This window comes from Ovis aries, chromosome 1, assembly GCF_016772045.2.
Source record: "Ovis aries strain OAR_USU_Benz2616 breed Rambouillet chromosome 1, ARS-UI_Ramb_v3.0, whole genome shotgun sequence".
NCBI classification, from domain to species: Eukaryota; Metazoa; Chordata; class Mammalia; order Artiodactyla; family Bovidae; genus Ovis; species Ovis aries.
The window spans coordinates 53476141-53490186 of record NC_056054.1 but is presented as its reverse complement, the minus strand read 5'-3'; the positions used below and the strand labels follow the sequence as shown (position 1 = coordinate 53490186).

The 14046-nt window shown below is 39.0% G+C and overlaps 1 protein-coding gene across 1 annotated transcript in view; it reads right to left on the bottom strand.

The window, feature by feature from the left end:
- Positions 1 to 4602: 4602 nt before the first annotated feature.
- The window catches only part of ST6GALNAC5 (ST6 N-acetylgalactosaminide alpha-2,6-sialyltransferase 5), a 217176-nt gene continuing 207732 nt past the window's right edge, over positions 4603 to 14046 (bottom strand). The window contains exon 5 of the mRNA XM_042249885.1: positions 4603 to 9447. Coding sequence (XP_042105819.1) covers positions 9216 to 9447 — 232 coding nt within the window. The 3' untranslated portion in view covers positions 4603 to 9215. The remainder of the gene's footprint in view (positions 9448 to 14046) is intronic.

Sequence of the window (14046 nt, the reverse complement as noted above, 5' to 3'; positions counted from 1 at the left end):
CGGAAGAATACTGTCTGTTTTCTTCTAGGAGTTTTGTTTTCTTGTCTTACATTTAGGTATTTAACCCATTTGACTTTATTTTTGTATACGGTGGGAGAAAATGTTCCAATTCAATCTTCACGTGTAGCTGCTTAGTTTTGCTAGTGCCATTTACTGAAGAGACTGTGTTTTCCCCACTGTGTATTCTTGCCTCCTTTGTTGTAGATGAATTGACCATCCATGTGTGGTTTAATTTCTCAGCTCTCTGTTTTGTTCCATTGGTCTAGGTGTCTGTTTTTTTGTGCCAATATCATACTATTTTGATTATTGTAACTTTGTAGTATAGTCTGAAGTCAGGGAACATGATACCCCAAGCTTTGTTCTTTTTTCTCAAGATTGCTTTGGCTATTCAGGTTCTTCTTTTGGTTTCACACAAGCTTTAGGACTATTTGTTCTAGTCATGTGAAACACGTTATGGGTATTTTAATAGAGATTGCATTAAATCTGTAGATTTCTTTGGGTCATAAGGACATTTTAACCATATTAATTCTTCCAGTCTCTGAACACAGGGTAATGTTTCATTTATTTGTATCATCTTCAATTTCCTTCATCAGTGTCTTAAAGTTTTCAGAGTATAGATCTTTCACTTCCTTGGTTAAATTTATTTCTAGGTATTTTATTCTTTTTGATGAGATTGTAAATGGTATTATTTTCTTGAATTCTCTTTCTCATAACTCATTATTAATGTATAGAAATGCAACAATTTTATGCATATTAATCTTGTATCCTGCAACGTTACTGAATTCATCCACTAGTTCTAATGATTTTTGGTGGCGTCTGAGGTTTTCTATGTGTGGTATCATGTCACCTGCAAATAGTGGCAGTTTTACTTCTTCCCTTCCAATTTGAGTCCATACAGTCTTTGATATAGATCTTAGCAATATTGTTTTTTGGATCTGTCTCTTCAGATAAGGAAAATAAAAGCAAAAATAAACAAAAGTGACCTAATCAAACTAAAATGCTTTTGCACAGTGAAGAAAATTATCAAGAAAACAAAAAACAACCTATTTAATGGGGAAGATATATGCAAATGATACATTTGATAAGAGGTCAATATTCAAAATGTGTAAAGAACTCATACAGCTCAGTATCAAGAAAAATAAAATAACCTGAATAAAAAATGAACCGAGGACCCAAAAAGGCATTTTTCCAAAGAGGACGTACATATGACCAACAAGCACATCAAAAGATGCTTAACATCAATAATCATCAGCAAATTGCAAATCAAAACCACGATGACATATGATCTCATACTTTTCAGAATGACTATCATCAGAAAGACAAATAAAAATTATTGGCAAGGATGAGGAGAAAAGAGAACCCTGGTACACTGTTAGTGAAAATATAACTTGGTGCAGCCACTACGGAAAACAATATGGAAGTTCCTCAAAAACTTATAAATAGAACTACGATATGATCCAGCAATTCCAATTCTGGGTATTTATTCAAAAAGAATGAAAACACTAATTAGAAAATATATGTACAACAAAGCTCTTAGCAGCATTGTTTATAATAGCTAAGATATGGAAGCAACCTAATTGTCTACCAATAGATGAATGGATAAAGAAGATGTGATATCTGTAGGTACAATGATGAGTTACTTATCCATAAAATAAATGAAATAATGCCACTTGCAACAATATGGGTGGGCCTAGAGAGTATTATTCTTAGTGAAATGTCACAAATATTCCTAGTGAAATCAGTCACAAATAAGTGAAATAAGAAACACAAATATTGTATTTTTTCACTTATATGTGAAATCCAAAAATAAAACAAATAAACAAATATAACGAAACAGAAACAGATTCACAGATACAGAAAAAAAACTAGTGGTTACTAGTGGGTAGAGGGATGTGGGAGTGACAAGGCAGTTGAAGGGGATTAAGAGGTACAAACTACTAGGTATAAAATAAACAGTTATGAGGATATAATGTATAGCACAGGGAATATAGCCAATATTTTATAATAACTTCATATGGAGTATGTGCTCAGTTGTGTCCAACTCTTTGCAACCCCGTGGACTATAGCCTGCCAGGCTCCTCTGTCTGTGGAATTCTCCAGGCAAAAATATTGGAGGGGGTAGCCATTCTCTTCTCCAGGGGATCTTCCCAACCCAGGGACCTAACCAGAGTCTCTGACATTGCAGGCAGATTCTTTACTATTTGAGGCACCAGAGAAGCCCCATTTCATCGATGAGGTAATACTAGTGGAGAAGGAAAAAAAAAAAAAGCTAAACCTCATAAGGAATCAAGAAAATACAAGTTGAGATGACAATGAGATATAATTTACATGTACTAGATGGACAAACATTTATAGTCTGAAAATACCAAGTCATGCGTTAGCAAGGATGTGAACAACCACTGTTAGGAGTATAAAGTGTTCAGCCACTTTGGAAAACAATCTGGCACTATAATGCACATGTGAACCATTTTATACTATAGCCCAGCAATTTTATTCCTAGATATATACTCTGCATAAAAATTCTTGCACACATGTATTGAAAGACCTTTCCAGAATGTTCGTAAAAGCAGTAAGCAACAAACTGGAAACTTAAACGTCTACATAAAAATGGATAGAAATAAATTATGGTATATTTATACAATGGCAATACAATCTTGAGAACAAATGAGAATTACAAGAGAGTGGATGAATCTTGGAGTAAAAAGCAAGATTGAAAGACTAGACACAATGTTGTAACAGATTTACATTTATTAATATATAAAAAAACTGTATTATTTGTTGATATGTCTACATGTATTGATAATACAACTATTTAGAAACCAAGAGAATGGAAAGTCAAAAATCCAAGATGATAGAAGGAACACTCAGGTAGCTTCAAGGGTCATGGCAATATTTTCCTTGTTTGCTTCATAATTTATAGATTTGTCACTTATTATTTGGTATATCTCAAATATTTTGTACACTATGAATATGATATAATAGTACATGACAAATATTCTCATAGAAATTGCTACCTATATGGTTAAGCTTCTGCCAGGAAGTATATGATGACCGAAGAAAGATTCCAGACAGACCTGTGGTGTCGACCCGACTTTCCCTCTTACTAGCTTCACGAGCCTGGCAAAGTTACTGAAGTACTCTATGTCTCAGTTTTCACATCCGTAAAAGGGGAGCTCTAAAAGAAATTATCTGTTTATTTTGGTCATCATGAGGATGAAATGCATTTATAAATGTAAGGCATTTAGAAAAGTGCCCGGTCCATGGCAAGCTATGTGTCTGCTCTCTTCATCACTCTGGGGACTGGATGCACAAAATGTCCTAGTCTCAGCTTACTTATTTTCACAATGGGATCACTGGATTATTGTGAAATAATAAATATAAGAAAAATGACATGGTGCAAAGAACTCGTTAGATAGTAGATGAAATACAATTATAAAGATTTGACTCGGTGTCATGGATTGCCTGTATTTGGTTTTGAAATGAAAGAACTAGTCACATGGCAAAGAACTAAAGATGTTAATTCTTGAGATGATTTATGTAGCGAGCAACGACCTCCTTGTATGTGTAGCTAGCCATGGCATGTACTAGCTTTTTACTAACATCCCTGTTGGAATTCAGTTTGAAATCCTGATATAACATCTCTCTTAATATTTTATTAAATTACATTTTGAAGTTATATTATTTCTGAAAATATGGGTAAGCCTATAATCCTATCCAGTCAGAGATAAGCACATTTCACAGTTTCACATAGTGTCTTCCAGCCCTTTTTCTATGTTTAAAAATTGAAATTGAGATCACACAATTAAATAATTAGGTGGAAGAGCAGACAATGTAGGAGGGGAATTCCAGAGTGTTCACATGTTCACAAAGGTAATGGTTATGGTTCCTATCGAGGTCCCAACCAGCAGCTACTCACCTTTGCTGACATTATGCCATTTTGCCCTCTGCAACCAGGTGGTCTTCCGGTGCCAGGTACTGGCCAGGTGGGGTGACGCAGGAGCCTGGGATACTCCACCTGAGGACACCTTTTCTCAAGAGTTCTTTTCCCTCATATTCTGATAGAGATGAAACCATTTTAGATGAGTTGTATGGAAACAAAAGGTTGGGTGGATATTTTATTTTTAAGATAAATATACGGTTAATTTTTATAGACCTTCGGTAACCATCAGTTGGATTCTCAGCAGCTTAATTAAGCTGTCAAGTTTAAGGCAGGCTATACTCATCTCATTTAGCCTCCTTTTTGTAGTTGAATCACAGAAGTCAGAGCCCAAAATGTTTTTCCCTTTTTTGCATGTGGTATAGCATTTGTCAATATTAAATTTAATTTGTGCTAAGAGCAGCTCACTAACAGTGAGAAAACAAAGCTTGCTGAACTTCATTCTGTGAGTTCAGAACACCCAGCATAGCGAACCTAATGAATTCAGCAATATTATTCTACTGAATCTAGGTCAACTCTGTTGATTAAAAATGTTATAGGTTTAAGGACTGATCCTCTAAAAACCCACTTAAAATTTAACTATTTGACCACCTATTCTGTCTCTTGTACTTCTTACATGGAAGGATATATCCCAACTACCAATCCAATGGGCCAACGTTAAGATGTCATCATCAACAACAGACCTTTATTGAGCGCCTATTGTATGCAAGGCACTGTGCTAGGCATGGGGCTACAGAGACAAAGAAGAAAGCAGTCCCTGCTCTCAAAGAGCTTACAATCTAACTAGACTAACAGGACACACGCATAAAAAGACAAAAGACGATCCAAGGTAGCATATAACATTAGGTCACTGAGTAGAAACAAATAAGATTGCTGCCTTTTTTTTTTTTTTTTCATTTCTATGGTGGCTCAGTACCCTGAATGGGGGGATGAGGAACTGGAATAAAAGGGTTACTCCTATTCATTTATAAGCTGTGTAGACACTCTCTCATCTTTTCCATTCCAAAGTATCTTCTGGCAAGTGCTACAACCTTGGCCATTGGTTCACTTTTACCCCAAAGACCTTGGTATTGTAGTTCTCACTGGGGTGCCCTTTTGATAGGATAGCCCATTGTTCTGGCTTTCCTGGGGCTGTCTGGATTTTAGTACAAAATGTCCAAATTTTGAAATTCCTCCCCTTTTCTCCTCCCTTGACCCTGGGGAAACCAGGACGGTACTTCTGAACTACCTGTTCCTGTAGCTCTCCCACCTACTATGACCATTACCCTGGCAGGACTCACCCCTAATCTGTTCCCCAGTTAGGTCTCTAGTTGAAAAATGTATAAGGAAGACCCTAACAAGCCCCAAAGACAGCTGGTTTAAGAGCACTCTGTAGACAGAAGAAGACATCAGGAAAGAACGACAGCAAAGACAGAATGAGGTTTACGAGAGAAGCAGTGAGGATGCAAGTGAGACATGATTGGGCGAGGAAAGAAAGACATACGTGTTAGCATCGCCTCCTAACACAGAGAGTGGGAACACAGGCCCTTCTCTGAGTAGGTCTGTTTAACAACTTGAATCATCACGCCGGTGGAATCCAGGGTATATTTCTGAAATGAGGTCACTCCTACCTAAGTGCAGATATTTGGGCTTATTAAATAGGTACATATGTGTTTAAATAACCACTCTCATTCCTAATTTCAACATCTTCCTTCTTTCTAAATACCCTTACCATCTAAATCAATAATTTTAATTTTGAGGTGAGTTTTTACTTCAAAATGAGGTTATAACCTTCCACTTGTCATGGAATTCAAATAAATCAGTAACAGAGAGAACCTCCGAAAACAAAGATAATCTGTCTTGAGTGGTCTTGTTTGGAATCCGATACACATATCCAATAGTAACCTAAGGATTCCAAGGAGCCTCGTAGAAATTTCTCTGTTAAGCACAGGACTCTGTTTTGCTTTCATTTATTTTTTTGGAGAGAAGCTCCAAGTCTGCCGTCCTAGGATCCTGGAAGTCCCTGCATGGCTCTGATTTTATGTCTGGCCCTTAGGAGCACATCCCAGGGTTAGTGAAGCACAGGGGCTTAGCTACCAAACACCCATTAACCATAATGGAAATCACACAGCGAAGGCCCCACGCAGCACACTGAATGTTTACCTCCTAATGTTCTTTTAATGTATGTTTTCTTGGGTGAATATTTACTGTAGAATATTAAATGCAAGATTCCTCTTTTTATGGGCCATTTGAAGTGATTGATTTTGTTTGTGCATTCCTGTATCCTTGCCCATAAAGGCTATCTATTGTAATGGCCTCTATTCAAATGTTCTTGTGTTGAAATAACAGACTCCACGGATGGGCCCGCCGTGGCTTTGAGTTGCTTCGGTCTTAAAAGCTAGGAGGAAGCTGATGACAAAGCTGAGGAGAGAGGGAAAAGGTATATAATATAGTGAGTATGACTCAGGCTTCAAATATAATCGGACATTGAAATCACTGAGGTCTGTAAACGTGGTTTGTAGTTTTTTATATCAGAGCTGATTTTAATGGCGTTGCACTGTGTTAAAAACGATAGTCATGAAATGATTTGGCAAGATAGTACAGTTGCTCGTAACCAGGTCCAATAGCACAACTTATCAGAATTCTAGGTATTTTCTTTAAATGCTACAATAAAGCCACTGACCGATAATGATTTCTTACATATTTACACCATATTTTTAAAAAATATAAATTCACATACATATCCTAGCCACATGTAGATTTAAAATATTTCCCAACAAAGCCAGGAATTTCAGAATCCCTTTGATTGACACTCTTTTGAGTATTTGAGAGGGGAAAGTTTCAAAAAAGATGGAGCTATCATATATTCTTAAAAAAAAAAAAAAACAAAAACAAAACCCCTAAAACCTAAAGATAACAGACATTTGAGATTATTATTGGATTCAGTAATATAGCTACATTTTTGCATGTCTCGAGTATGCCTTTCTGAATTTTCATAAAAATAAAGACTTGTTAAAGAAGCTATTTACATCTGAGCAATATAATCTCTTCAAGTGATAGGAAATGTGGCCTATGTTCTTGTGATTTTTAGTAAGTTCATAAAGTATTGTTTGTTCAGAGTCCGTGCTGTAGAAGAGATTGTGCTGGAATAAAATTCCTTTTGTCTCCTTAAAAAATTGAGAAAATTTAAAGAACACATTCCAATATGTCTTGGACAGACATTTCAATTGTATTGACTTTTTACAGCTCAAGCCACACCGCAATAATACCAATATTGTTTTTGCTATATGAGTATCTGGGCTGTGTTTGCATCTCAATAACAGTACTCCATATAATTAATAGTACTAGTTCAAGAGAATGGAATTTAAGTACTTCATAAGGAGAAGGAAAAGATGGTAATGTGAGAAACCTTCTTTAATCACAAACCAGGTCATGTTTTGTAAAACAACGTCAGTCTACATACATAATATTTGCTGGTGCCTTCAAATCTGGCATTAGAGAAATTAATTCCTCCTAAGCCATGAGTAAAGAAAACATTGATATATTTTTTAAAAGGCTATTTTTGAACAATATTACTTGCATAATTGAAATCTTCCATACTAGCTGATCTTGGCTTTGAATAAAATAAGTCCTTTATACTCCTGAAGTCCAGGGAACGGCAGTGAATATAAGATTTGCAGTGAGTGAATCTGAACAGTTCATAGGATAAATGAGTCATGTAACGGAAACATCTTGGGTTCTCTTCTCACATTTTCACAGAGGTGTAGTTCCTTGTTCTTGTAGTCAGAGAACAGCATGAAAGTTCTCCCTCCTGCCTCACTCGTTCACAGGGAATAGTATGAAAGTCCCCACCTCCCCCTACTGCCGCAATACACATACATTCTCTCTCACTCTTTTGGTGCAAAAAGCACCAGAGAATCAGGGGATAGGTTTTTGCCTATGGGGTCCAGGGAGGAGGTATTTTTTCACCACAAGGGGGAGCTAGGTAGTAGGGAGATAGAAAGTGAACGTGTTAGTCGCTCAGTCACGTCCGACTCTGTGACCACGTGAACTGTAGCCCACCAGGCTCCTCTGTCCATGAAATTCTTCAGGAAGAATACTGGAGTGGGTTGCCATTCCCTTCTCCAGGCGATCTTCCCAACTCAGGGACTGAACCTGAGTCTCCTGCACTGAAGGCAGATTCTTTACTGTCTGAGCCACCAGGGAAGCTTAGGGAGATATAAAAGGCCCCCTAAAAGAAGGCTCCTGCGACTGCAGCAGCCCCATCATTCCAAGTATAAAGTCCTTATGTAGCTCAACGAGATGCTCATTGAGAGAATTTCAGATCTGGCCGGACACTTCAGTGATGTCACTGTCCTCTGGTACAGTGACATCACTTTGCAGAAGAGGAAACTAGGGGTTAAATGAAGTGTCCTACGTTAATTATTACCCAAGCCAACTGTCTTTCAGTTTCTGTTGTTGGTCTGGTTTTTGTTTGAACAACACAGTTTTTGGTTTTCAATACTGTCATTTGGAGCATTTCTGCATGTTGGAAAATATCATAGTTGTTCTTGAAGCCTGAGGGTTCAAAAAATGCAATGCAACGTTTCCAGGCCATATACCGTTGCTTGCTAACATGAGCACTGTGAGCACGGTAGTTCATCTCCCAGTTCTGGGCCTTTTCCAATTAGCATTCAGGATTAACTAATTAGGAGGGATACATTACCACATAATCATAATCTATAAAAATACTGGCCTAGCGCACACTAAAAAACTCTCAATAAATAAATATTGGGCATTTGCTTATGAAAGTGAAGATGTACTCTTCAGAAATCATGTCCATATTTTCAAGGCTACTCTTTATAAACCACACATACAGAGTCCAACAGATAACAAAGGTTATAGTTCAGGTTAGGATACAATTTGATAGAAAAATGACTTTAGAGGTGGTGTTTCTACAAAGGGATACATCTAAGGTGGAGTTGTTTATGTCTCAGTTTCGAAGGCAATACTTAAAAAGATCCTACACACTTTCTGCCACGGCAGCATCACTGAAATGTGCATTTGGCTCCTAAGGTAACCCCTTTAGAAAGGGACAACACTCACTAGCATGTATTAATTCTGGAATCCTCCCTTCTAGACCAACTGCACTAGTTTGTAGTCATGCCTCAGAGGCATCTATACATGGTACCTCTTGAGGAGGAAGCTGTTCCTGCGATCAGTTTTGTTCCTCTTTCATGTCTGGTGATTTGGGAAGTTCAGTGGCCCAATGTTTGATACAGTGGGGTTCTTGGGATTTCCGTCTGGCCACACACATTCCTCAGAACACAGGTTTATTCTCAGAATGACTTATAGCAAGAGATTCTGGTTTCCAGTCTGGTTGAAAAAAGTGAATATTGAATGTCCGTGCCCAGTTCTTAAAGACTCGTTTCTCTGTGATAAAGCGGTGATGACTACCCTTCCGTCCTCGCTCATGGGACAGGTACATCGTACATTCATCAGGTCCAAAAGGTTCATAATAGTGATAAGGTACTGAAAGGTGGTTGGGATCCCTGTAGGAAGAAAATGAAATAACTGATTAAAATAAAAAAAAAAAAACTTTCACTGATTGAGGTAAGATGTTATCTTTAATAAGCTGATAAGCACAAACTACACTTTCAAGTTAAATGAATTTCAACAAATGGCTTTTCTGATGTTTAAGCAATATACACATAGAGAGGTTCTGAGGTTGTGAAATAAAGTCAGTGACCATCGTGATCAGTGAGATTAAATATGTGCAGTAGGACATTCAGGCTTTTAGGATTTAGAAACTACATAGTCCGAAGACCCAACTGTAGTTCTGATTTCCACTCTTGTCCCATACAGTCTGTTTAGCACAAACAGTTATGATAATATTTATAAAACAAAAACAGATCATTCTGCTTCCCCACCCCGACCCCTCTCCAAACCCTCCAGAGGCTTCCAGCTATACTTAAGAGCATGGCCTACAGGGCCATGTAAGCTAGCTTCACTCCAGAGCCTGTCCTAACCTACTCAGCCTTGTCTGCTATGCTCCGACCTTACTGGCCTCTCTGGTGGTCAGCTCTGCCAAGCTGGTCCCTCCCCTGAGGTCATGGCAGTTGAGGGCAGTCACCTGGCTGGTACACCCCCTCAGTTAACTCCTCACTGCTGGGGATTGACACAGATGTATCATCCTCAGAGAACCCTTAACCAATGCCTGCCCCCTTCTCTCCATCTCACTTGGATTTATTTTCTTTCTTTTTGTTTTTTAAAATATTTATTATTGGCTGTGCTGGGTCTTAGCAGGATCTTTAGTTGCACACTGACTCTTAGTTGCAGTATGTGGGATCCAGTTCCCTGACCAGGGATCGATCCCAGGCCTCGTGTACTGGGAGCATGGAGTCTTCCCTGAACCACCAGGGAACTCCCTGAATTTATTTTCCTTATGGCATTAATCGGTTTCTGAAATGCTATTGTTGTTTACTTGCTTCTTGTCTATTTACGAGAATAGGCCTTTGTCTTATTCCTAGCAAGTGCTCCATATCCCTGTCTCTATATTCTGCCTCAGAAGAGAAATACTTGCTCTTTCTTAAAGGTAATGTCAACAGGATTAACATGAGGGGTGGTTGGCGCCCTGATGTTGGATTACTAAAATATCTCACCCTCTAAGAGCTCTGGTCTCAGACCAGTTTCCATTCTAGGCCAGTCCATTCCATCTCTTCTGTGTTGAAGTCTGCATGACAAGAGCAGTCAAGATATCCCAGTAGATCACCCTTCCTACTTTGACCTACACTCACCAACCAGCCTTGCTGCAGAAACTAAGTTTTTCTTGTCCCTCTTATGGCTTCTCTTAAAAGGCATCCCAGCTTCCTGCAAACCACCTTATAGCACCTGATGCCCTAGGGCCCCCCTCCCAGCGCTCGGCTCTACTCTAAGTATAGTAACTTGGTTTCCCAGAGATGCTCATCCTGCTAGATACCTATTCGCTTTCTTCAGAGATCAATACACAAGTGGCTTTTAGAGTAGCAACTTCACTGAGGTCAGAGATCGAAGTCTTTTATCAAGAGGGGTGTCGAGTTTGTGGCTCTGACAGCAATAAACCTTTGAGCTTCCTCTCCTCTGAGGTTAAAGTTCTTCCAGGAAGAAAGATTTATTTTTGTCATGCACCATTTAAACATTCTTCATCCTGGGTTGGATGCTATGCTGAGTTAATACTTTGCATCTCTATTATGCTTGTCTCAGAAGTAATTCTGTGTTTTATAGTAAGACATCAGATCCCGCCCTATCTAGTTATTACAGCGTTCACTTATTTATTTCCCTGGTGGCTCAGACAGTAAAGAAGCTGCCTGCAATGCAGGAGACCTAGGTTTGATCCCTGGGTCAGGAAGATCCCCTGGAGAAGGGAATGGCTACCCACTCCGGTATTCTTGCCTGGAAATTTTCATGAGCAGAACTTTGGCAGGCTACAGTCTGTAAGTTGCAAAGAGCTGGACCTGACTCAGTGACTAACACTTTCGCTTATTTATTGCCCTAGAAATTAGAATCCCCTTCAAATTTTACTAGAAGTTGTTTTCAACACAGAAAGTGTGTGGTAGGAAAAATTCAAGTTGGAACTGACCAGTATGAAGAAAATAAAAAAGAAATAAAAAGTTTCGAAACATATCTTTCCTAGATTCATATGGCATAATTTGGGGAACCATGCTAAATTCATGTCACCATAGTAGACTTGGTGTTAAGTTTTTACTCCAGCATGCATCAGGTTTTAAATCTGATTCAGCTAAGTTTTGAGCATATTATTGGCATCAATATGACTAAAGAAACAATCAGGTTTCTAAAAATATCATGAGATTGATTTGGCACCTAGGAATAGAGGGAAATTGGAAACCAGCTAAAGGATGCTGTAGGTTCAATTTCCTTATTCAGGAAGACCATCTCCTTGAATGAAAACACATCTGGCTCCCTGCTGATCTCCTCAAGGGAGAATTAAATTTACATCTTTGGTTATTATGGTTTCAAAGGTGTCCAAATAAGTGGGGGTTGTCTCCACACTTTAAAACTTTGTCCAAATGGCAGAAAAGCGCTTGATGGGATTTATTATAGAAGGCAGAGCCGAAGCAACTGCAGGAACAATCTCCCTGTAGATTGTCAGCATGCTGTTAGCTGTCATCCACTGTGCCATTCAGAAAGCCCTTCCTTTAGAAAATTTCAGGTTATAATTCCTCGAGTTTTTTCTCAAACCTGACTTTCTGTAAGCTGCTATAGGTTTTTTCCCTCCACCTGATCCAAGTGAATACAACAATAAGAATCAGCAGAATTTCCACATCAGGAGGCTACTATTGTAGAAGGGAGGATTCTGGCATCCAAGTTGCTGGTGGGGGCCAGGGGACGCTCAGGGAGTGAAGGTGTGCGGGTGGGAGGGCTATGGTAATTACAGAGCCAGTTTGTTCCCTAAGTGGCTGCAGCCTGTCATCAGCCCCCCAGGGGCCAGTGTGGGAACAAAATCCTGCAGAATAATGTGAAGAAGGAATTTTCTTTTTCTTTATAGAGAAACCAGGTGGGGAGGATAAAGGAACTAATGTTTAGTGCATTGGAGGAGCTTTAAAGAAATACCACTGCCTGTGCTCCACCTCCACAGAGTCTTGTTTAATTGATTTGGAGAGGGTCCCAGGCATAGGTATTTTAAAAAGTGACTTGGTTTTGTGTATCAAAATAAATAATGGCAATATTGAATTGTAAGTCCCATAAAGTAAAATAGAATAAATATCTATGAGTCCATGATGATTTCAATAAATTACTGATTAAATAAATAAATGAGGGAGAAAAAAAGCATTTCCTTGCAGTATAATTCCAATTCATACTCTAGAAAAAAATGAGGGAGTAGAAAATTGCCATTAGAATAATGCAGTAATTACTGCAGGCAAGATGCATGAATGAATATGATGGGAGGGGAGATAAGAAATAGATTATTTGCATAAAGCACCCCCCAGGTATTTAATGACAAAAGGAAAAAATAGTAAATTGACAATGAGTAAATCCAGCAGATGACACCATACCCAAGTGACCAAGGTTAACATCACCAGTAGTAAGATATTTTGACATCATGTACCTCTTGATATGAGACACAACTCCTTCTGTGGCGTCCTTCTCAGTAATGCATAACCTCAATCTAATAATGAGAAACTATCACACAAATCCAAAGCAATGGATATCCTACAGTAATGAGCAGAATCCTTCAAATGTGTTGCAGTCATGAAAGATATAGAAAGACTTAGGAACTGTCACAGACTGGAGGAGACTGAGGAGACATGATAAGCAAATGCAAAGGGAGCCTGGATTGGGTCCTGGAGGAGACAAAAGGCATCAGTAGAACAAAATGGTGAAATCTGAATAAAGCCTGCGGTTTAGTTGAGAGGACTGCACCGGGGTTAATGTCTTACTTTTGAGAACTGCACCAGAATATTAACTTTAGGGGAGCAGGATGAAGGATATACAGAAACTCTCTTGTACTATTTTTGCAATGTTTTCTGTAAGTCTAAAACTTTTTCAAAACAAAAAAATTTAAAAAGATAATAATGTGGGACTTTCCTGGTGGTCCAGCGGTTGGGAGTCTGCCTTGCAATGCAGGGGCTATGGGTTCTATCCCTGGATGGGGGGCGGGGGGTGAACTGGGATCCGATATGTCATGGAGAAACTGAGCTGTACACTGCAACTACTGAGCCCGCGTACAGCAACTACAGAGCCTGCACACTGCAGTGAAATATCTCCTATGACTCAACAAGGACTTCACGTGCCGCAAATAGGACCCAACACAACCACATCATAAATAAATAAGTATTAAAAAGAAAACGGTGCTCGTGCTCAGTGGTGTTCGTCTTTTTGCGACCCTAAGGACTGTAGCCCGCCAGGCTCCTCTGTCCATGGAATTTTCCAGGTGAGAAAACTGGAATGGGTTGTCATTTCCTCCTCCAGGGCATCTTCACAACCCAGGGATCAAATCACAATCTCCTGAGTCTCCTGCATTGCCAGGCGGGTTGTTTACCACTGAGCCCCCGGGGAAGCTCCTTTTGAAAAGGTAATAATGTTATAAAGTTATGTTGGAGATCCTGACATGCAGCCAGGTTGAAGACAGCTGATTTAGTTAAGTCCCTGCG